At 49.0% G+C, this 24,387-nt stretch overlaps 1 protein-coding gene across 2 annotated transcripts in view; it reads right to left on the bottom strand.

Moving 5' to 3' along the window:
* Positions 1-628: 628 nt before the first annotated feature.
* slc4a3 (solute carrier family 4 member 3) overlaps positions 629-24,387 on the bottom strand; it is a 46,476-nt gene continuing 22,717 nt past the window's right edge. For both annotated transcript variants that reach the window (XM_036539968.1, XM_036539969.1), the window contains exons 6-23: positions 22,480-22,700; positions 13,859-14,001; positions 12,811-12,991; positions 12,325-12,460; positions 10,032-10,197; positions 9,034-9,136; positions 7,168-7,352; positions 6,194-6,416; positions 4,839-5,054; positions 4,505-4,653; positions 4,168-4,362; positions 3,690-3,905; positions 3,500-3,589; positions 3,130-3,296; positions 2,238-2,491; positions 1,797-1,966; positions 1,140-1,313; positions 629-878 (exon numbers count right to left, since the gene is read on the bottom strand). In XM_036539968.1, coding sequence (XP_036395861.1) covers positions 801-878; positions 1,140-1,313; positions 1,797-1,966; positions 2,238-2,491; positions 3,130-3,296; positions 3,500-3,589; positions 3,690-3,905; positions 4,168-4,362; positions 4,505-4,653; positions 4,839-5,054; positions 6,194-6,416; positions 7,168-7,352; positions 9,034-9,136; positions 10,032-10,197; positions 12,325-12,460; positions 12,811-12,991; positions 13,859-14,001; positions 22,480-22,700 — 3,067 coding nt within the window. In that variant the 3' untranslated portion in view covers positions 629-800. The remainder of the gene's footprint in view (positions 879-1,139; positions 1,314-1,796; positions 1,967-2,237; positions 2,492-3,129; positions 3,297-3,499; positions 3,590-3,689; positions 3,906-4,167; positions 4,363-4,504; positions 4,654-4,838; positions 5,055-6,193; positions 6,417-7,167; positions 7,353-9,033; positions 9,137-10,031; positions 10,198-12,324; positions 12,461-12,810; positions 12,992-13,858; positions 14,002-22,479; positions 22,701-24,387) is intronic.

The following is a 24,387-nucleotide window of genomic DNA, read 5'->3' as shown; positions in this document are numbered from 1 at the left end:
AGCCCCACCTCCTCGCTAAGAGCTTTATCATTGGTTCTGACATCATCATGGCCACTGAAATGAAGAATTACCACAACATTCCATCCCTGTAGGTGACACACAGAGCCCAAACTGCAGGTAAGTTCTCCAGGTTGGGTTTCTCTGGTTCTGGGAGAGGGTCCACAGTAAAACCACAGCCCTCCTCCCGATGCAATCGGTCCCACTGTCACACACTCTCTCCCTCATTGCACTTGTGCCCATTACCCATATAGCAATTGGTTGTGCCTGACAATAACCGGATCAGAACACATTTTGGCCTCTAGAAAATAAAGGAGCAAATAAATATGAAAGAAGCAGTCCATGTCTTGCACTTTATGACACACAGAGTGGATAGTCACCTTAAACAACTGTAGACCAAAAAAAAAAAAAAACAAAGAAACAAAACAAAACAAGGAGTGTACATCCCTTACAGGTCCATGTATGAAGGAACGACTCACGCACGTATTATAACCATATAAATAAAATATCCCCGTGAAGGGTGGTTTCTCTGATCTACTTTCACGCACACGCACACACACACACACACACACACGCACACACACACACATACAAGCACACACACACACACACACACATACAAGCACACACACACAGCACAATACATCAGTCATTGTACTACATCCTCCTCACCCCTCCACGTCAGTGCTACACAGGTAGACCTACACCTACCCAATACCCAGTAAGAGTTCTGTTCCCGTCCCCATCTTGGTCTGTGCTGCTGGATTGGTTTGAGCTGACAGGGCCTCTGCCAGCTGCCTTGTCTATACATTCATGTGAAGCTCATTATATTCATCACGACCATCTTCATCAAAATTAGGAGACTCTTCCTCACAATCCAGCTACAAAGGAAAAAAAAAGGCAATTTTCACTGGCAGGTCATTTCAAATAATGAATCCTCATGCATTTCCTTAGTGAACTTGCACATACAATTCTCTTAAGTTGTGATACCTTTGGTGTCAGTCTGCCTGCATTACACACATGCTTTCAAAGTTTCGCACTGTTTTTCGCTTTTGATTTGCACATCAGAATGAGGTTCAGCCCTTCAGAACGTGCCGTATGATAGAGAAGCAGCACTGATGCTGGGGTCTGACCACACCCACCGCTTTGAGCTCTCTGTCTTCAAAGATGCGAGTGAGAATAAGGCGTCGCAGGGGCACGGTCATGATGAGGATGAAGGGGAAGGCCAGCGAGGCCACGGTCGACTTGACCACCCACAGCAGCACGATGCAGCCCAGCTGGATGAGGGTGAACATGTTCATACGCCAGGTCTTCACCTGAGGGACACACACACACACACACACACACACACGTACAGTTGGATGACTAATACAAACACCCCCTCATCTTTCTTTGAGCCTTACAGGTCCTTCACGAACATCTACAGCATTGCACAGCCACGCTCCGCCTCTGATTATGTGGGTTGAGCGAGTAAATGAGATGGACTGGGCGCCACCTAGAGGGCACTCTCAGTTACATTCTTACTGCAGTTGGCTTCTCAGCCATCTGGGTACACACACACTCAGCTGAATCTAATCCAGACTGCATGCACACGTCCAATGAGACAGCAGAACGACATTCACCTTCACTGCACAATGATAATGTGCATTATCAGGACTGTAACTGACTCTTTGTCCAGTTAGGGGTATTACCCATACACAGCCAGGGCCTGGCAGAACAAAGCAGCTGCCGTATGTGGCTTGTAGCCTTCGATGTGCACATTCACTACAACCCCCAGCATGCTTTGCTGGGCACGTTACCTTGGTGACGTAGATGTGGTCGGGGTGGTGCTTGGCAGGCGTGACCATCAGCATGATGCGCTCGTACAGCTGGATGCCAGTGAGGGAGGTGACGCCCATGTAGAGGAAGATCCCGAACAGCACCGCCAGCGGGATGGTGCGTAGCACGTCCGTCATCACAATGGACATGCCTGAGACAGACGCCCGGCGTGAGAGCGCTCCTCAGGGTCGAGTCCAGCACCTCTGCGGGGTCTAAACGCCCTCGCTGATGCTGACTATACAGAATTACTGAAAAGGCTCTGGAAATCTGTGCTTTCTAGGTCTGTTTCTCCTTTAATAAGTGCTTATTTTAGTATGAAAGCATTGAATTAATAAAAGCATGATTAAATTCATTAAAAAGGCAATTATATATATCGCCGTTATAAATGAAACACCATGAAGGCAAGAGAAGCACCATCTTACCGACGAGCAGAGACACGATCATCCCGGTCACCCGCTGCTCCTTGACCTCCTGGATCATGGGCTTCTCGCCGGGGGCAGTGGCCTTGCTCATGACGGTCAGGGCATTGACGTGGGTGACGGAGCGCACGGTGGCTGCGGTCAGCCAGGGGAGGCCGAAGAGGGGGCACACGGCACCCAGCAGCACGATGAGGAGCAGGTCCAGATGGAACCCCGAACCTTTAACCAGGCGCCGCTCCTTCTTACACACTATCAGCCTGCATTTGGGGGGGGGGGGGACAGGGACAGGGACAGGGACAAAGCTACCGCAGGTCAGAGGTCAGAGCCACAGAGGAACACTTCAGTCTCCAACACAGAAGGGGTCATGGATTTGTGAGTATAACAAACTAAAGGCCTTCATATGCTGCATCCAAGGTGAAGTATTTTAACTCACTCGACTGTATGTCAAGCAAAAACACGCAAAGCGCAAAATGCTGGTGTGAAGTTAATATTTTAAATCAAAGTGAGTTTACATTCCAACAATGAATTAAAATAAGGTAGTGGATGCATTGTGGTAAACCTGTCAGCTTGCAGTGTTTGGGAAAACTGAAAATCCAGGTGTGAGATGGGAATTACTCTTCGTATGTGAGAAGGGCCCTACATCTCCTGCAGGCGTAGGAACGCAACCTGCTCTGTCTCCTCTAGGTGTGAGATGGGCTGCAGTCTGTCTCCTCCAGGCTTCCGCATATGATATTCACATGCTGAATGATGCAGATTCACCGAGTAGAAGTGAGACTGAGCTGGCAAACTCAGACAGCCTGGAGCACAAGCTGCCTAAGCTGGGATTCTACCAGCTGCGGTTTCACTCACACTAACGCATCACCAGGACAGGACAGCCTGTACCCCCGACACTTACGAGGTGATCTGAGTCTCCATGAAGATGAGGATGAAGACCAGGAGGGCTGGGACCACAGAGGCCCCCATCATCCACACAGGGAAGGCCTGCTTGTCCCCGAACGGGCTGATGAACCAGCTGCGCTTGTCGGGCGACGTGACCGAAAAACCAGACGGAACATTCAGCTTCTGCAACCGCAAGAAACACAGTATCAGTCACACCGTGGGGCTGGATCACCACGGCGGAGCAACACAGAACAGGGGGCCCGTGGACCATATTGGTAAAACAGGTCAAAAATGATCCGAGCAACATTATGATGGGAACTTTAATGATGAGACTGTGGAGGAGCTTTTCTTGTAAACATTAGTCATGAAGGGGGGGCCATGTTTACCTGTGTGTAGGTGTCAGGGATGGAGTAATCAACAATAACAGAAAACAGGATGGAGATGGGAATCCCAAAATCCCCTATGACTCTTCTGGCCTGTAGAGTAGAGACAGGAGCACGGTTAGCTGTGAGCTCAGTTAGGAGCTCAGAGGTGATCCAGCCGTGCCAGGACAGTCTGCCAGGACAAACGCAGTACCTTCCCGCCCAGGAAGCGGCTGTTCCTGAACTTCCTGAGGAAGAACGCCACGAAGAAGGTGCCCAGCATCAGCACCAGGGACAGCAGCGCCGTGTTGGGCTGGTTCAGCAGGGGCACCTCCGTCGGGTCGTCCCCAGCGGACAGGTTTACAAAGCCCACAGCGGGCTGGGAGCTGGGAGGGGGGTAGATCTTCATCAGGGGGTGCTCGCTGAACACCTGTGAGGGAGGGGTCACACTGTCAGCACTTTTGAGCAGCCCAACCCAACCACATGTATTATAAAGTGATCAACAGAAATAAACACATACACACAATCATTTACAAACATTTCAACAGCGATTACAATGCACATTAACAACATTAAACACACTCATTAACCACAATGACTACATCCATTCACAAAGATGGACAGAGTATGACCAACTGTTGTCTGCAGCGGATGATACCATGATCTCCTCAGGCGAGGGGAGAGCCGTTTACCTTGATGAGCTTGGAGAAAGTCTCGTAGATGAAGATGAGGGAGATGAGGAATGCGAAGATTTCCTGGGTGAAGGGAGAGATGTACCGAACCAGGAAGCTCCCCTCCGCCGCCACGATGACCATCACGATGAAGATGAGCCAAAAGCCAATCCACACCCGGCCTGTGAGGTACTCAAACCCCTGCACCTGGCAGAACTGAGACAGACAGACAGGCAGACAGTTACAGGACATTGCAGAGCAGAGTAACAGATATGTAGCTTTAATCCTTAGCGCAGTTATCACTGTGAGCTGGTTTTGTTGTTCTGTGGATGCTGTAGCTGCAGGTGGGGTTAGGTACCTTGAAGAAGGCCTCCTCAAACACCAGCAGGGGCCCCGAGAAGCCGATGATGAGCAACGGCTGTCCGGCCAGCAGGGAGAAGAGCACCCCGAGTGTGGCGGTGGACACGATGAGCTCCGTCACTCCCATCATGCCCTGCGTCTTCTCCCCTGCAGAGGGCAGCACTCTGATTGGTCTCATATGGGAGTAGGCGTGGCATTGCATACACATCACATATGAGTGTTCACTGTTACAGTGTGAACTGTGACAGGACAGGAACAGGAAAACTGTGCTTGTGCTGGCTGGTTTTTTGACTCATGTGGGAGATGGGTTTTTGGGGGGACCTCACACTCACCCAGGAGCCCCCCAAAGGTGATGGTGGGCGACAGAGCGGCGAAGTAGATGAAGATGACGGCGGCGATGCACTGCGTATCCAAGGCATCCTTGATGTCGCTGATATAGTGGGGGTAGCGGCGGCGGATGTCGTGGATCAGGCCCCCGAACGGGATCCCCGAGCGTTTCAGGGGGTCCACCTCCAGCTCCTCCTCCTCCTGCTCGTCCAGGCTCAGCTCTGCAAGGCCGACACCAGGGCCCACAGTTACAGCCGCTCACAGTCATGTACAGTTACAGCCGCTCACAGTCACAGTTACAGCTGCTCACAGTCACAGTTACAGCCGCTCACAGTCACAGTTACAGCCGCTCACAGTCACAGTTACAGCTGCTCACAGTCATTTACAGTTACAGCCGCTCACAGTCACAGTTACAGCTGCTCACAGTCACAGTTACAGCTGCTCACAGTCACAGTTACAGCCGCTCACAGTCACAGTTACAGCCGCTCACAGTCACAGTTACAGCTGCTCACAGTCATTTACAGTTACAGCTGCTCACAGTCACAGTTACAGCTGCTCACAGTCACAGTTACAGCCGCTCACAGTCATTTACAGTTACAGCTGCTCACAGTCACAGTTACAGCTGCTCACAGTCATTTACAGTTACAGCTGCTCACAGTCACAGTTACAGCTGCTCACAGTCACAGTTACAGCCGCTCACAGTCACTTACAGTTACAGCTGCTCACAGTCACTTACAGTTACAGCCGCTCACAGTCACAGTTACAGCTGCTCACAGTCACAGTTACAGCTGCTCACAGTCACTTACAGTTACAGCTGCTCACAGTCATGTACAGTTACAGCCGCTCACAGTCACAGTTACAGCCGCTCACAGTCACAGTTACAGCTGCTCACAGTCACAGTTACAGCCGCTCACAGTCACAGTTACAGCCGCTCACAGTCACTTACAGTTACAGCTGCTCACAGTCATTTAGCAGGCAGGTTTTTTTCACACAGAGCAACTTACAACTTACATAGGTTACCCTTTTTATCCATTTATACAGCTGGATATTTACTGAGGCAATTCTGGGTTAAGTACCTTGGCCAAGGTTACAGCAGCAGTGCCCCAGCAGGGAATCAAACCTGCAACCTTTAGGTTATGAGCCCTGATCTTTTCCACTATGCTACACTGCCAGCCGTACTGAAATATGTGAAAAGCCCTGCCTCTTGTACCAAGTAAACTTCTTCCATTACAACAACAACCTGATGTGGAGACAGTCATTTCCAAGCCTAACTGGAGGCGTGTCTCCTATTAATCTGCTCCTTTTCTGGGGGACTCCCGGGCACCGTCCTGAGACAGGTGGGCTGGGGGGGTAAGCTCACCCTTGCTCTCGCTGTCGGCCCCCACCACGGACGTCATGCACTTCTTGTTCTCTCTCTCCTTTCTCTTACGCAGCATCTGCTTCTGGAAGGAGGCCACGGTCTTCAGCAGGTCCTTCCCCTCCACGTCCGAGGGCGGGATCACGATGCTGCAGTCCAGGAACTCGTTGATGCCGTTCAGGAGGTCCTGCCGGTCGTCGGCGAAGTAGGCCACCTCGTGGAAGTTCTGCCACGCAAAGTGGATGATGGGTACATGTCTCTGTACATGGCAGGTCTACCCCCCCATCTCTCTATCTCCCCCTCTCCCTCTCCCTCTCCCTCTCTCTCTCTCCCTCTCTCTCCCCCTCCCTCTCTCTCTCCCCCATCTCTCCCTCTCCCTCTCCCTCTCTCTCTCTCCCCCTCCCTCTCTCTCTCTCCCTCTCCCTCTCTCTCTCTCCCTCTCCCTCTCTCTCTCTCCCTCTCTCCCTTTCTCTCTCTCAATTCAATTCAATTGAAGAAAGCTTTATTGGCATGAACGTTACAACAACATTATTGCCACAGCCATGTACATACACACACATAAAAAAAAAGAAGAAAAGAGAAATCATCTCTCTCCCTCCCTCTCTCTCTCTCTTCCCCTCTCTGTCTCAGCATTACATTGTTTTTTCTCATTGTTTCCTCTCAGGATTCATTGAACCTGCTTTACATCTGTACCCGTTTTGAACTTTTACAACATTTAAATGCAGCATGTTTTATTTTGGTAAAAGTGCAGCAAAAACAATGAAGAAATAAACCACCTTGACAGCTTCCCTGAAGGTGAAACAAAATCCCACCACACAGGCCCTGCAGATTCATTCAATCACAAGTATGACAGTACATGAAGAGATCTGCAGTCTCTCTCTCTCTCTCTCTCTCTCTCTCTCTCTCTCTCCCTCTCTCTCTCTCTCTCTCTCTCTCTCTCACTCACTCTCTCTCTCTCTCTCACTCTCTCCTCGTACCTTGTCAGACATGAGTGTGGAGATGGAGCGGCCGATCTCGTGGTAGTCCATGTTGGACTGGCTGGGTCCCAGCAGCACGAAGAGGAAGCGTACAGGCACTGGCACCTCTAGGACAGACTCCAGCAGCACAGACTCGCTGAGCCTGACGAAGGCCATAGCCGGCTGCTCCAGAAACTCCACACAGCCTGCAGACCACAGGAGAGGTGAGCCAGACCACAGCACGACCACCTCACAGAATCACCACCTCACAGCATCACTCACAGAATCACCACCTCACAGCATCACTCACAGAATCACTACCTCACAGCATCACTCACAGAATCACCACCTCACAGCATCACTCACAGAATCACCACCTCACAGCATCACTCACAGAATCACCACCTCACAGCATCACTCACAGAATCACTCACAGAATCACTACCTCACAGCATCACTCACAGAATCACCACCTCGCAGCATCACTCACAGAATCACCACCTCACAGCATCACTCACAGAATCACTCACAGCATCACTCACAGAATCACTACCTCACAGCATCACTCACAGAATCACCACCTCACAGCATCACTCACAGAATCACCACCTCACAGCATCACTCACAGAATCACCACCTCACAGCATCACTCACAGAATCACTCACAGAATCACTACCTCACAGCATCACTCACAGAATCACCACCTCGCAGCATCACTCACAGAATCACCACCTCACAGCATCACTCACAGAATCACTCACAGCATCACTCACAGAATCACTACCTCACAGCATCACTCACATAATCACTCACAGCATCACTCACAGAATCACCACCTCACAGCATCACCACCTCATAGCACAATCAACTCAGCATGACCTGCATGGATCCTCAACTGCCATTAAACGGTTATATTTAAACTGCTATATTATTAATAAGACATTTATTTTAAAAATTATTTTGCTACTGAACAAAAGGAGACTGATATGAGCAGACCAGTGTTGATAAAATTTATCCCATAAAATTCAATATGTAAATGACACATTTAACCATACAGGCCATGATAACGGTAAAAATTCCAAACTTGCGATGCTGCATTGAATGGTAGCCCAGGTAAACATATATGTTTACATGAAGAGCCGGGCTGGCTCCCTGAGAAAGCGGTGCTAATGTCAGCCAGTGTCATGAGAAAGCACAGAAATATGGCCGTTTATATTCTGCACTGTGCTCCGGTCATAATCTTTTTCATTTATAGTCATTTCAAATGGTCATACTGAAAATCTACAATCTTTAACACACATCATATATATGCAGACCAGAAAATCAGAGACCATTTTTCTTTTCAGAACCTCTCTGCCTAGACCAGACGTGATTTGATGTCAGATCTGAGCAGTAACACCATGGTGATGCTGATGCATAATGCCAGGCTGAACTCAGATGCCGTTGCCATCTTTGTGTAACTTTGGCAACTGCCAATAGAAAAAGCGCACGGGCATTTCAATCAGCTTTAGTGTCACAGTAAAGTTCTTATAATATCCCTTTATCTGCCTATTATCTTCCATTTCATGTTCTGCAGTGCATGTTAATGGTGACTCATATGGCATCCGCCACATGTCACACCATTTACCATCGATAAAGGCAAACATTTACTGAGTCGGTGCAAGTTAAGCTCAAAAGTCAACACTTATTGTTATTATTTATAGCTATTGGGCATAACCAGGTCTACATGTCCTCTAGTGCCCACCACAAAAAATAATCATTGAAAAAATATATATCTTGGAAATTGGAATCAGTATTGCATTGACTATCTCAGAGTCCTCTGGGCAAAACGTCCCACTCTGTCACGACTCTGTCACGGCTCTGTCGCTAAGCTAGGGTTAGCTTACCCACTAAGACCACGGTGGCCTCAGCATCCTTGGGGATCTTGGACAGGAGTTTCAGGGACCTGGCAGCAGGGTGAGCTTCAGCAGGAAGGGGGTGAAGCGCTTTCTTTCATTAACAGAAAAGAGTGGCAGCAAAATGTCAGCTGAAACTGCAGTCATGCGTGACTAACGCTAAAGCCGGGCAGCCCTGGCACAAAGCCCACACATGTGTTTCTCCATGGCAACAGTTTCCAATCAGCTCGTGTGTGTGTGTGTGTGTGTGTGAGTGTGAAAGAGAGAGAGAGAAAGAGAGAGAAAGAGTGTGTGTGTATGTGTGTCTGTGTAAGAAAGAGTGTATGGTGTGTGTGACTTTCTTGTATCACTGAGACAAAAGCGTGCGGAGCCAGATATGACCAGGTTAGCTACCAAATGTTAAATCACTTTAAATCAATTTAATACAACTGGATTTCTTACTTTTATGAGCTGTTCTCAATTTGCCAAAACTTTTCAGCCATGGGGAGCATTAAAAGTTTCACAGTTAATGCATCAAGAGGCTTTAACAAGAAGCACCTGTAAGCTTACCGAGGGGCTAAGTCAGTACATGTGGCGGTGCAGACTCCGTGATCGCTCCACAGTAACCGCCCTCATGCTGAGCATGAATGGTGGTGTTCTAATACAGCACCACAGACCTCCAATGTATCCGCGCGTGAACGTCACGCGAGGAGCACCTGACAGTCACACGTGAATCCCGACACCGAGCCGTGATACCGATCACATGACTAAGCACTGTCCACATTCACCGTTCCGTTCACCAGCCCCTATTCTTCGTTAATCATGTGATCAGAATCAGAGCTGACAGCGGGTGCGTGAGACGGCCAGGTGTCCCCTGACTGCCGTTCAGCAGGTCGTCACGGTCTGCACGAACACCTCAGAAACCCGAGCCCGCGGCGAAACAGCGTGATCACTCTGCAGCACATACACGGCACAATTGGCAGGCAACTCACAAACAAGCTCACAAACACCTCTTTCTCATGCTCCGCGCCCTTGGTCTCCCGCAGCTCCACGTGGTCCTCGGTCACCAGCGGCAGGCTGGTGTCCGGCAGGTGGTTGTGGTTTCGGTGGAAGCTGGTCAGGCTGTTCACCGAGTGGTTCCGCGGGAAGAAGCCCTCCTTCTCATCGTTGGGGTGGCTGGAATCAGAGAGCGCAGCTTTAATATGGAGTCGAACCCAGGGCCAGAGGAGGCAGCCACTCACTGTGTTTGCTGACAGTCACATGGCACGCTTGAGTATTCATGCCTTAAGACCAGGGGCTGGTATAACAAACATGTGGTACAGTTTCACACTGAACTGTGTGTTCATTAGTATTTGGTGGGACTATTTGTATGGCAATGTTCACTGCATGTAAGTGTAATGCATGTACATGCACCTCTTTATTTTAAAGCCAGTGGTAAAGAATCAAAGACCTTATCTTGTCACCTGCATATTTCTTAAGCTAGTGCTAATTATTTGTGGGTATTCAACAGCGCTGAGCGAACAGAGCAGGCCTCCTACATGCTCAACACTTTTGTACCCCAAAAAAAACAGACATACACACACACACACACACACACACGCCCGCGCACCTGCACACACACACACACACACACACACACACACACAGGATTTCATCACTTTCCCTCTGTCCAGCAGGTGACATCACCAGTCCCATTACACGGTAGCATAGCCGGCTGCCCAACGTTTACAAAAGCAGGAGAAAACAAAGGAAAAAGGTGTGACACAAAAAAATGTCACTTTCCACCATGTCCAAGAAAGATCTTTAAAGGGGAACAAGTAACGCATGACTTCAGCTACAGAGCACCTTGATGTAGTTCTTTCCACATCGTAAATCTGTCCTATCTTGGAATTGGGGAACAATTAGAGGCATTTTCCCATGGAAAACGAGAGGGATGCTGGGATATGCAGTGGAGGGGTGGCATGTGTCCGGGCCCAACAGTGGAACTGCAATAAACAGCAGCTCCTCAGGGTCTCTGGCGCTGTGCTTTTGGCCTGTTTTATGGCTGTGTAATGCAGCAGCTGAGAGCCACTGCAAGTGCCGGCATCTGGTCCCGAAGCATGGCACACAGAGAGGGCTGCCAGGGCGTGCCGGTCACCGTGGTTCCGTGTGAGAGGCCGTCTGGCAGGTGCCGGTCACTGTGTCTCTGTGTGACAGGCCGTCTGGCAGGTGCCGGTCACTGTGGTTCCGTGTGAGAGGCCGTCTGGCAGGTGCCGGTCACTGTGTCTCTGTGTGAGAGGCCGTCTGGCAGGTGCCGGTCACTGTGGTTCCGTGTGAGAGGCCGTCTGGCAGGTGCCGGTCACCGTGGTTCCGTGTGAGAGGCCGTCTGGCAGGTGCCGGTCACTGTGGTTCCGTGTGAGAGGGCCGTCTGGCAGGTGCCGGTCACTGTGTCTCTGTGTGAGAGGCCGTCTGGCAGGTGCCGGTCACTGTGTCTCTGTGTGAGAGGGCCGTCTGGCAGGGAGGGCACAGGTGCCACTGCAGGGCAGGAGCGGCCTGCCGCTGGGTACAGTGATACAGCAGGCACCAAACCGAGAGATGCTCACATTTCAGCACATCTCAGCACAGCTCAGCACAGCTCAGCACAGCTCAGCATATCTCAGCTGTTTCAGTGCCTCAGGGTTATCACTTCTGTGCCGGACCATACTTCAGATCGCAGATTCAGTCATTCACATATTAAATCACACACACACCACACACACATACACTCACACACACACACACACACACACACACACACACACACACACACACAACACACATGCACTGAGAAAGAGTGAGGGAGAAAAGAACAGCATACACTAAGCATGACACACAAGTGCGCATTAGTGTGAATGAAAACACCAGGACTCACCAGGGGGGCTTTAACACCACAGCATGAAGGAGGAACACCTCACACTTTAATTCCCCGGAAACTTCGTATTTTGAATTCCAGCCGTTAATTGTACCTCTATACATTATTCACGTAGCTACTTTCTCAAGGTATTGCGGGACTAAAGCACACGTCCTTAACTCCATCAGTTTGTGTTAATGTTTCCCCACAGCTCTGATGGAGAGTACATGCCAGATCCGAGGTGTTAGTGCCACAACAGGGTACCGTTCTGACAGAACTGAGAGCTCCTGGAGGCCCCTCTGGACCGGGGTCTGGGGAGGACTGGGTAAAAAAAGAGAGGATTCACACAGATCCTCACTGAAAGACAGGACAGCAGTACCCGTGGAACATGTGGGTGAATCTAGACCTCACACTCATGAGTGGTCAGCACTGACCTGTGTTTGAGAAGCAAGGCCCTGAGTACATTGGCACGGTCCTCGGCCTTGATCTGGTCAGAGATGATCATGGTCTCCACCACCAGGTGTGCGATGCCCGGCAGGGTGGTCTGCTCCAGGTCCAGCAGCACGGCACCTGGGGGGGGGGGGGGGGGGGCACACAGGTGTACATCTGGCTTCATTCACGTGCTTCACAATGACTGAACATTACGGTGAGGTTTACAGACTGCTTTAGCTATGACGTCCAAGTGCCATAAAAACCATGGAGGTGTTCAATTTACAACACTTGGCTCTTAACTGTGGCATGCTGCTTGGACAGGGATTATTAAGGCATGAATTCTGGTGATAAAGAAAATTTTTCATAAAAAAGGCGAGCCCTCTCCCCACCCCCCGTTAATACTGAAGAGGCAGTTCTTGCAGTAACATCAGGAGAGAATTCTGAGCGGGGCGCCTGTGTTGCTGTGTTGCCATGGACACCCTCCTCACCGTGGGTGATGGTCCTGCGGAGCTCCAGAAGGCTCCGGAAGGAAAGCGAGGCCACATGAGGCTTGCCCCAGCGGTCCGTCTCCTCCTCCACATCCTCCTCAAACTTTATCCAGCGAGCCGTCTCCTTCCAGCGCATGTCCTGGTTCTTATCCACGATCAGCTCGTTCAGCTCCACAAAGACCTGGCGCCAGCCACACCACAACATGTCAGAGAGGGTTAGGGATAGCCACAGACGAGGACAAACACACCGCGGGGGCTTTTGCTTCTCGTTTGTGTTTTACTTCACAGAGGGTGTACCAAACTCACAGAGAGGAGATTCGGATGCACTTCCAGCTGACATGGGTCCAACTGGGTGCTCCGCTTAAATTCTGTCCAAGAAAGTGAGCTAGGCTTGTCAGAGAGAAGCCAGAATGCTACACATGAGCGGACACAGGATATTAGTCTTATTGCCCTCATAATTTAGTTTCTACTTATTATTTCCTGAATTTACAGCATGCATTTAAATGGGCTGAGGTTCTAATTTTCAAGACTCAAAACAATTTATTTTGTCTTGTGATAGCATTGCACAGGACTGCACCTCACAGGCAGAAAAACAGTCCTCTCTGATGATAAATTGAAGGTTTGTGTCATTAATCAATGAATAAATTTTCTCTCTGAGCAGAAACAGCTTGCTGGAGTCAGTACGTCAATAGGAAACCAGCAGAGGCAAAGCTCAGTGAACTGGCTTGCCCCCTATGGCTTAAGCCTTACTGGTTTTTATCAGCAGATGTCATTTTAAATATTGAAATTGGCTTGTGCAAGGCAGCTGGAAACTCAGGGTCCACTTTCCAAATGCAGGCAAACTGCCATCTGATCCATTTTCTTTGGAGCGAGAGCTGCGCTCAGAGAGTTCACGCACGATGGAGGGTATGTACACTAACCAGAGGGCTGCCAAAGCATCATCTGTCTGAATTTCAATCACACACGTGATCTGTGTGCCCAGTTTGTGCTGGCAGGAAGATGGGCTGGTTTGAGAAAGCCGCTGTGGCACAGAGGGCTCTCCTCTCACCTCATGGACCTTCTTGTCTGACTTCTTCCTCTTCTTGATGCTGGAGGACGGGGGCGAGCTGTTGCTGGTACGGGTCATCTGGTTACGGGACGACTTCTTCACCAGGTGACGCCTCACCCCGGGGTTGTCCTCGAACCGGTGACCTTTCCAAAACGACACAGAGAACGTGAGACATTGAGGCAGGAGCTGATAAAAGTCATGAGGACAACGTCTACAGCATGGTGCAGTCAGTGGAAAAATAAGGTGAAGGGCTTCATCTAATAACGGTGAATACTAAATTTGATTTACTTTGTATTCTTTACTACATATTCTATCACTTATGTTTTTCACCTTCTGATAAAAATGAATAGAAAGCAAATGACACAAGATTTAAGTGTAGGGAAGGAAAAAGAGTTATTGTTTTGGGTGGTGAGGCCAGAAGGCCTTTAAAACTAAGGATATGATTCAGCCCACATCCCATATTTTATTAAATTTATGATAATGGAAGGGGCATATTTGTGAAAGGCTGTCCTTCTGCCAAGCACGGCACTGTATGCTGGAGGACTGTGCCACAGGCTCCAGCTGTTTCCTCTTATCAGTGAGGCCGCAGGAGGAGAGGTAAACAAACTCCTGAAATAACCTCTCTTCCTGCCTCCTGCCAGCTCTCTCATCTTTCTTAACCTTGGGTTAATTTCTTTCCTTTGTTTTATTGTGGCTCACAGTGAAAGCCATGATCACATTACTGCATAGCTCACAGTGAAAGCCATGCTCACGTTACTGTGCAGCTCACAGTGAAAGCCATGATCACATTACTGCATAGCTCACAGTGAAAGCCATGATCACGTTACTGTGCAGCTCACAGTGAAAGCCATGCTCACATTACTGCATAGCTCACAGTGAAAGCCATGCTCACGTTACTGTGCAGCTCACAGTGAAAGCCATGCTCACATTACTGTGCAGCTCACAGTGAAAGCCATGATCACATTACTGCATAGCTCACAGTGAAAGCCATGCTCACGTTACTGTGCAGCTCACAGTGAAAGCCATGATCACATTACTGTGCAGCTCACAGTGAAAGCCATGATCACGTTACTGTGCAGCTCACAGTGAAAGCCATGATCACATTACTGTGCAGCTTACAGTGAAAGCCATGCTCACATTACTGTGCAGCTCACAGTGAAAGCCATGCTCACGTTACTGTGCAGCTCACAGTGAAAGCCATGCTCACATTACTGTGCAGCTCACAGTGAAAGCCATGATCACATCACTGCATAGCTCACAGTGAAAGCCATGCTCACATTACTGTGCAGCTCACAGTGAAAGCCATGATCACGTTACTGTGCAGCTCACAGTGAAAGCCATCCAGGCAGTAGTACACCAGTATTCCTGTGAACAGGTTATGTTTAACATGTGGAAGTGCATAGAGGTATTTTGGCATGGCCTGGTCTCCGCTCAGCAGAGAGGGCCCTGGAGGGCATCAGTTCAGCAGGTATTTAACATCGCTCTTTGTACTTGCTGACTATCTGCTCCAAACATCTGAAAAGCCCTGTAAACTCGAGGACCAGATGCAAGGGAACCGACACAAGGCAAAATGGCAGGAATGAAGCGTCTAACCAACCACTTTCCCTGGAGCCCAGAGTGTTGCGTGAAGGACAGGGATGAGATCCGACAGACCAATCAGAAGCACCTGAGCCTGGGAGCGGGTCAGGGCTCGTGGGAAATGCACTGATTAGCACTGTCTAGACTCAGCGGCAAAACAAAACAGCTCAAGGACCCAATTATCTTCCCAGACTTAAACTCGCGAGCGTGAGTGAAGACGTTTAATAAGTCCCTAATCTGCAGACAAGCCAGAACTGTTTCATCAAGCCTATCTCTTAACCTTCAGCTGAAGTGCGCCCGGGCTTATTATTAAGTGGTCAAAACAATGTCAGCCAAAAACATGGCAACTTGTCAATGGAATTCCTTCACGCTTGGACAGCCAAACACCTACACCGGGAGGCAGAATGGGAGAGCTGGGGAGCCTGGATCATTAGCAGCTGGAAGAGCCGTGGCATTTCACCCAGGGCTCCCAACCACTTCGATTCCTATATCAGGAAAGCTGAGAATAGGTTTGACATTAATTAGCTTGTGTTTCACCGCTTGATCAATGCCGCAGCTCGCTTCCAAGATGCCACTAATCAATCAGTAATGTCACATCAATCCATGACGGGAGGATTTCTCCCCGCTAACATCACAATCTCCATCAGCTGAGAGGGAAACGGCACTGTGTTCTGCAGAGAGATCCATCACTGCAGCTGCTTATGATCCGTCACTCAGTGCAAGCCCAGATGACAGCAATGCCAGTTGGCTCATCTAAACAAATTACATCATCATGCCTGCTTGCTGTTGGGACAGAAGTGAACGCTCATACTGATGGATCGGTATCTACAGGAACGAGGTATACAATGTACAAAAAAGCGGCTTCAAATTTTATATATATATATAAAATCTGCCTGAATTTTAGATGAACATGTGTAGTGTAAATATATTGCTGTGGCTTTGGTTGCATGCATGTGCACTCAAACACACACACACACACACGCACGCACGCACGCACGCACGCACTCATGCACACGCACGTGGACTGTCACTTTGTGAGATCACACACTCAACCCCTCTGACACTTCCACGCCAACTTACTGGTATTTTCAGGGCTGGAGCCCAGGTGAGAGTGGATGGATTCCAAAAGATCATAGTCCTCAAAATCCAGCACAAACTCCTCAAAGTCTTCGAAACCGTCCAAGCTGAAGCCTCCCAGTCCATGGCCGTCTCCTCCCCCAAAATCCCTCCCCTTCTGTGACCCATCGCGGTGGTACTCTCTGTCTGCGTTCCTGTAGGCCTCTCTGTTTGGGGTGCCGTGGGTCGGTCTGTCCGCGTTTCTGTGGGCCTCTCTGTCTGCGTTCCCGTGGAGTTCTCTGTTTGGGGTGCCATGGGTCGGTCTGTCCGTGTTTCTGTGGGCCTCTCTGTTTGGGGTGCCATGGGGTTCTCTGTCTTTGGCCCCGTGGGGTTCCTTTGCGCCCGTGGCTCCTGTCATCTTTTCCTCTGGTGCTGCTGTTGCACCCGGCTCCGGTTGGCAGCTCGGATCATCCAGGGCTCTTGCCCGCCACACGCTCTGCTACCCAGCGATCGCTCACCACTGACTGTCAGCACGCCCACGGGCCAGAGCGTTCCATCAAGCAATCCCGCTCCTAACAGGGTGAACTACAGCTCCGCTCCGATTAACTCCCCGATACCAAACGTTCGCTCTCCCCGCCTAACGCTTCACCTCCACACAACCGAAAGACCAGGAGAGAAATCAATCCGGAAGCACAGGTGGTATGAGTCAAAGCTCCCAGACTAGCCACCCGCTGGGTTCGCGTGACCTGGTCCTGTCCACTCCTGCTGCCTCCCAGAACAAAATCGGTTTAACAAAAGCGAAAAAAACAAACGCTAGATTTCACCGGCACTTATCAAGTACAGCATCAGTTCAGCAAAGGACCCGAAGTGGAACGAAAGAAGAAAGACGAACTGCGCTGATTTCCAGCTGAAAGACGCAGCTCTGCAGCACGGAGCAGTGGCTCTCTGCAAGGATGAGTTACACTGTGAGCAGCAGTGGGTGATGCTGCACAGCTGAAGCTAGCTGTGACGCTGAAGCAAACAGCCCGGGTCACAGGAAATGTTGACAACTGATCTATTTTTTCATCTCGCTGATCTATTGGCTTGCTGCTGTTTTTCTGTCCAGGGGGCCTAGCACTTATTAACATGAAGTTGTCCATCGATCCATAAGAGATGCACCAGGCCCTGATGCAAAGGGACAGGGAGGGTTCGGCCGCTGCGTGTCCGCACGGTTTCACACATGGCTGATTTACTCTGAAGCTGTGCAGCTGCAGCCTGCCATGTCTGAGGCTTCCTATGCATTAGCAGCTAATTACAGCCCTGCATGAGTTTCAGCACTGAGTATCAGCATTCGACTGCAAAGCCTACACTACTTATTTCACACAGTGGGGTTCAGTATGTATTCTACACGTATCTCTTTACACAGTGCATGCAGACACACACACATGCACGCACACACTCTCTGTCTCTCTCACACACACACACACACACACACACACACACTACTTTGTGTCAGAGCAGCATTCCCAGCTGAGTGCTCCAAGGTCAGGCCAAACGTGTGAGTATGAAGACAGAGAGGAGTGAGGAGTCAGCAGCAGCGGCTCTGGGGCCTGGCGAGGTGACGCCCGCTGGTCTCTTCTGCAGCTTCAGCTGATGGGGGCAGATAAGTGCCGCTTGTCGAGGGCAGGGATCGCGGCACAGGCCAGCGGGGAAGACAGTGCGGGTGCCGAAGAGAGACCAGCCACACCCATGCAACCGATATGATCAACACAGCCCTGACAGGTCTTATGTAAGCCCAGTTAGGGCGTTTTGCTGTGGGAGCGTCATGGAGAAACTATTCCATTACAGCTACTGAGGCTAGGGCGCTTATGGAAATATATCACAGCAAGGGAGTGAACTCTGCATCCCAGCTCCTATCACCATAGAAACCAGGTCTTCTCTGGGTGTTCTGTGTGCATCCTAGCAGGGTACCTGCAGTGTCTGTGCCCTCTGTGGGAGGGAGTTAAATGGACCCTTGAAGAGGGTCCCTGTTGCACTCGCTTGCTTCAGCCTGGTTTCCGTCAGTGACAGCAGGCAATGCAACCCTGCCATTCAGACGGACTAATTCAGCCCTGTTTCCGCCTGATCGAGACAATGATCACAGAGAATCACAGAGTAGCCGGTGTCGTTCACGAGGCAAAGAAAATGTTTTGCCATGAATTTTGTGGCAAAACACACAAACATTATCGTGTACCAGCAGCTGATGCCATCCTCAGATATTGTATGTTTGCCTTTTCAGACCAGAGTAAATTTAGGTTCACAAAATACTGTCTACACTGCACACGAACGTCCTTTACACACAGACACTTGTGCATTGCGCATGCACACACACACACTTTCAACATGTACATTTTGGTGCGCAGAAATTATACACTGGAGACTGGAGAATACAAACCAAACGCTGCAATGAAATCCATGGTTTTAAGCCCCTGCTGCTCAATGCCCTGTGCCACCAAACAGGACTCATCAGACACAACATGCTTTTACATGAGCCCCCTGTGACAGAATCCCATGTAAAGAATAAATGCAGAGAGATATCCATCTGAAAAAAATGTCTCTTTGGATTAAAAGCGGTAGCATGCAGATCAAGATCAACATAACTGTAATTTTAATGTTGGCTAGAGTAAAATCAAGAAATGCTGTATACTGACTGACATCTTCACAAGATCCTCAAGCATTTGGTGGCATTTGTCTGAATATTAAAAGGAAACATATCTTATAGTCACCTACAGTTGCCATGGAAATATTATGCAATTTGTTATTTGATGTGCTACACTGTGTAGGCACAAATGACATGTGAATCACTTAAAGGACACTCTTTTTTCCTTTTCAGGAGTTGTGGGTTTATCAAATACATAATATTAACACTAGTAGGTCATTTCTTTGCACTTTTTAACATGTGTCCCTAAGCCCTTCTTCAAAGTTGTCGCTGGGAAGCACTAATTACACTCACAGGAAAAGAAAGAGATCACTGGGTTACAGGATGCATTTGGTTTCACTGTTTAAATGCTGCCATGCGGCTGGAGGCTGAGAACCTCCAAACCCCGAGTGCCGTACAGACCTACCCATGCACAAATGTAGTGCTGTTGCATGTATTTTTTTATACACCTAATGTGTTTAAATATATAGGTGTGTGTGTGTGTGTGTGTGTGTGAGACGTGTTCAGTGGCTATACTAAAAATACAAAAAAATTAAAAGATCAATCATAACAGGTATGCTGTTTTGTGAAATGCATTACTTTTGCTTTTTGGCTTGGCCATAATGTGAATGAACGAAACCCCACTGGGTTGGTGGGGCAGTCATTTCAGGGTAATAATCCTGGGAAGGGGATATGATCAGAGTAAAGTCTGCAATCACCGTGCCTAACAAAAATCCAATTTCTTGTTCCAGTGTTAGGCCTGTTTCTAATTCTCCCAGCACACCGGTCAATGATCGCTGCCCTCCAAAAGCAGGAAGTGCCACAGGCAGGGTCGAGCTGCAGATAATCAATCAGCGCGAGCTTGTTAATTACAGCCCAAGGCAGTGCGATCGAGCTGCACTCCCAGCTGCTGAAAGCGCTGCACTCTGCCTCTTCCCTGGTTTCCATTCACAGGACAGAGGAAGATGCAGATCCGCTGCATTACATAACACAGGCAGGAGGGCTGCTCTCTGAGGGACAAAACACACTCTCCCATGCTAGTGATACTGAAGAATCCAGCAAGCGACACAGAACCACCTGCTACCGCAGTACAAACTCCCTCAGCAAAGACAGCATCAGAGCAGACTGCCACAGCACAGTCTGCCACAGCACAGACTGCCACAGCAAAGACTGTCTCAGAACAGGCTACCTCAGTACAGTCTGCTACAGCACAGACTGCCTCAGCACAGACTGTCTCAGAACAGGCCACCTCGGTACAGACTGCTGCAGTACAGACTGCCTCAGTACAGACTGCCTCGGTACAGACTGCCTCAGTACAGACTGCCTCAGAACAGACTGCCTCAGTACAGACTGCCTCGGTACAGACTGCCTCGGTACAGACTGCCTCAGTACAGACTGCTACAGCACAGACTGCCTTAGCACAGACTGTCTCAGAACAGGCCACCTCGGTACAGACTGCTGCAGTACAGGCTGCCTCAGTACAGACTGGCTCAGTAAAGAGCACTGCTGAGAGTGGTGATCATGCAGTGACATTCTGCTTGTCCCCCCACCTCCCGTCCTCAGCTGCAGTGGAGAGGGGGACCGAGGCGTGAGATCTGATTCAGACGCACAGTCTGCATTACACAGGAAAGATACTGATGGGGCCTTTTACACAGCCAAAGCTCCAGAAAGACAGGGGTTCTGCAGGACTGTCTTACATCTAACACACTGTGAGCAGAAAAAGATACAGACATCATCAGTTTTCTGCATGTAGCTTTTAAACCCGAGCGTGGTCATGCATAATGCACACACACAAACAGCAGGACAGACCATACATCCATCAAAAGAGCATTTATGGATAATGACCACTCTAGGTTCAAAGCGTGAGGATGCTACTCAATATTAGCGGCTAATTCAGTGTCACAGGAAGCGGACAGCATTTTCAATGTAGTACATTTCTTTGCTCGAACATTTCACAACTGGAGCCAATTCACAAATTCTTAAAACTAAGCCTGTTTGAGAGAACATGCTAGGTCTGTGTGTGTGTGTATGTGTATGTGTGTGTGTGTGTGTGTGTGTATATGTGTGTGTGTGTGTGTGTGTGTGTGAGTGTGTGTATATGTGTGTGTGTGTGTGTGTGTGTGTGTGTGTGTATGTGTGTGTGTGTGTGTGTGTGTGTATGTGTGTGTGTATGTGTGTGTGTGTGTGTGTATATGTGTGTGTGTGTGTCTGTGTGTGTGTGTATGTGTGTGTGTGTGTATGTGTGTGTGTGTGTATATGTGTGTGTGTGTATGTGTGTGTGTATGTGTGTATTTTGCAGATCAGCCTGGAGTTACACTCTCATGCAGAACACATTACTGCAGACCGTGTCCACTGAAGACATTCCATCGCCTCTCCCTGCCGAACAGCCCCTGCCAAACTGGCTCTCTCAGCCCACAAAGCAAACAGCAGCTGAGCCGTTCCTGTCCTCACTCCCTGTGTGATGCGATCGTGGCTCTCCCCGTGTTTTCATTGGGCAGCAGTGTGGAATGGCGGTTTGGGCTCCAGCTAGCAGCACTGAGGGTTCACATCCTGGTTACAACACTGCTGTCATGTCCTGTAGCCGTTAAACCACAGCCAGGAAAGATGTAGCTCTGAAAATGTTGGTGTTCACTGTAATTCGGATGTATTCTGGTTCAGGACTAAGACTGAAACTCCATGCCTCAGCAAATAATCACATTTATATGGATGTGTGGTGCTCAGTCAGCCCGGGACAACCCCGTGAAAAAGAAGCTTTTCTCATACTTTTAAGAATCTGCCTGCCAGACCAAAAAAGACGAGTATAGAGTAACAGCTCAAAAGCGCTCAGATGGAAAATGCAGAAGTCACACCGTCAGGGAGGCAGCCTTTTTAACTGTTCTTTAATTCTCAGTTTGAATAAACATCCTCAGCACCCTCTCTGACCTCTGAACACTGGATTCCTGCATTCTCCATCTGCCTGCTTCTGCAGTGCCACAGTGTGCTGGTACTGTCTGGATACTTTGATCAGTAAACTGCCCTTTCTCACAAAACAGTTTAAGATTAACACCTGTCTGGCCAACCATTGAAACCTGGTCATGAAGTGCTTCGAACACTGTTGACTCCTTATGGTTGTACTCTACTTCACTTGTAAGTTGTTTTGGATAAAAGCATCTGCCAAATGAATAAATGTAAACGCAACTTCAATCCTCATTTTAAAAATCCTGCACACTTAGCCCTCCTTGACTCTCCTGCCTGCACAGTAAAAACAGAGTCACTGTGTGGCTCAGGGGACCTGTGTGATGCGGCGCATGCCCTGCTCGGGCCCCGGGCTCCCGTTCCCCGTCGTTCTTACTCTTCATGTCGTCCAGGTCGGCGCTGGCCAGCATCTGCGCCTCCGCCTCGTCGGTGGGCACCTTCTGGTAGACGGCGGTCTCCATGGCGGTCATGCTGCCGATGCAGATGCGTTCCCGCAGGTCGTAGCTGGAGCGCTGGGCCCCCGGCAGCCGGTGCAGCGGCTTCCGCCGGAACCATCCCCGCGTGGTCAGGCTGGGGGCCTCCGGGGGGGCCGAGAACCTGCAGACAGCAGCAGGTGGAAAGGGCTCAGCCAGAACGCTTCAGTGTACACCCCATCCATAGCACAGGGGCTTACGCTGTAGGACAGTCAAATATAGCAGCATTATTTAATTTTCAACAAACACCATGTCTGACGTGCAAACACCTACTTAATACGTGTTAGATAATGAATTTCTGCATCGATGTCGGATAATGGGCGGGGAGAGTCTACAATTTTGGCATTTTCATTATCTCCTCTGCAAACAGTGTTTCAAGCAGTGTGGTCTAATGGACAGCAGGGGGAGCTAGAGCACAGACGCATAAGCACAGCCTTCCTAATCTGACAGAGGCATTTGCCTTTTACCTTCATTTATTATGGCACAACATTGCGTTGCACTAATAGTGTTTTTATTTCCAACCTTACAGCAGAGCCATGTGATAAAACACTAATGCTTTTTCCATCTAGGATTCAGATGCCAAGTACCTCAGTACCACTCAGATCATGGGTGTGACGCTTGCCACATAAATAATTTAAACAAATACCAAATTATTCATATTCTAATACCAAGTGTGCTTTTGAACCAGAAGGGCTTTCAGATATAGGAGGCATATCTGCCTTAGAGTCATTAGAGAGGATTTTAAAGACACAACTGTAGTATGTGGCATTAGTTCACATAAAACACTTTGGATTTTTAAATATATTTACCTCTAATTAGAAACATATTCACAGCAAATTGTTCATCTTTCCTGTTCAATTAAACATAAAAGGCATCCTGTATTGAGACAACCACTCTTTGAAAAATGTATTATAACTATTATTATTTTATTTATCATTCATACAACTAATCAAAGACATTGACACAAAGAAATGAACAAGACTAGCTAACTGCTGCAGAGTGATATGGATTATACAGATCGTATTTTGTCACAGATAAATACAGTGTGTTTCATTAAGCTTCCAATCTAATTTACCAAGGCCAAACCTGCTAACATTATCTCATCAGCTGTATTTATACCACAGAATGTGTGCTGACGTTTAGTGAGAGGCTGACAATGACACTGCCTTGTAATCATGAATGTCTGTCAGGCTTTTGATAAGTTATAATATGCAATACGCAAGACACAGTAGAACCAAGACAAAACAAACAGGCACTGTGACAGCAGGCCAGAAAACATGCCTCTCAGTCAAGGTCTTCCTGAGTCTTTCAGCTGCTGAATTCTGAAACAGTGAGGGGCAGTTTAACTCAGAATGTGTGCCTGGCAGGAGTGACTGCAGACACAGAACACAGCCAGCAGTCATTAGGGATGTCTGTGTGCATGCGTGTATTTATTTCATTTATTTTGCATTCAGCCTTTTATTTTATTTACTTAGCCACATTAACATTATTCATTTAATAGCGGCATGCTAGTATGCACCTTTAAATCAAGGGCAAGGTAAAATCATTTCTGCTGGTGTAATGGAAGATAAACTATCATCTGCTGACAGTGACTGGGAGCCCACAAGGCTTCATTCCAGCAGGGACAGAGGAGGGCGGGTCGGCCAGGATCCTCTCACCGGCCCGCTCTCAACACCTTGGGACTCATGTGGCTGCCTGTGAGTTAGAGTCAGGAGGATGGGCCTATCCTCTGGTGCCGTTTGCGTCCCGGTGCACTGTGGGATTTGTAGTGTGGAATACAGCACCCTGTGCTCCTGCATGTGTTCAGCGGC

The sequence above is a fragment of the Megalops cyprinoides genome, chromosome 11, assembly GCF_013368585.1.
Source record: "Megalops cyprinoides isolate fMegCyp1 chromosome 11, fMegCyp1.pri, whole genome shotgun sequence".
NCBI classification, from domain to species: domain Eukaryota; kingdom Metazoa; phylum Chordata; class Actinopteri; order Elopiformes; family Megalopidae; genus Megalops; species Megalops cyprinoides.
Note: the sequence above shows the minus strand (reverse complement) of the source record. Positions and strands in the feature narration are given on the sequence as shown.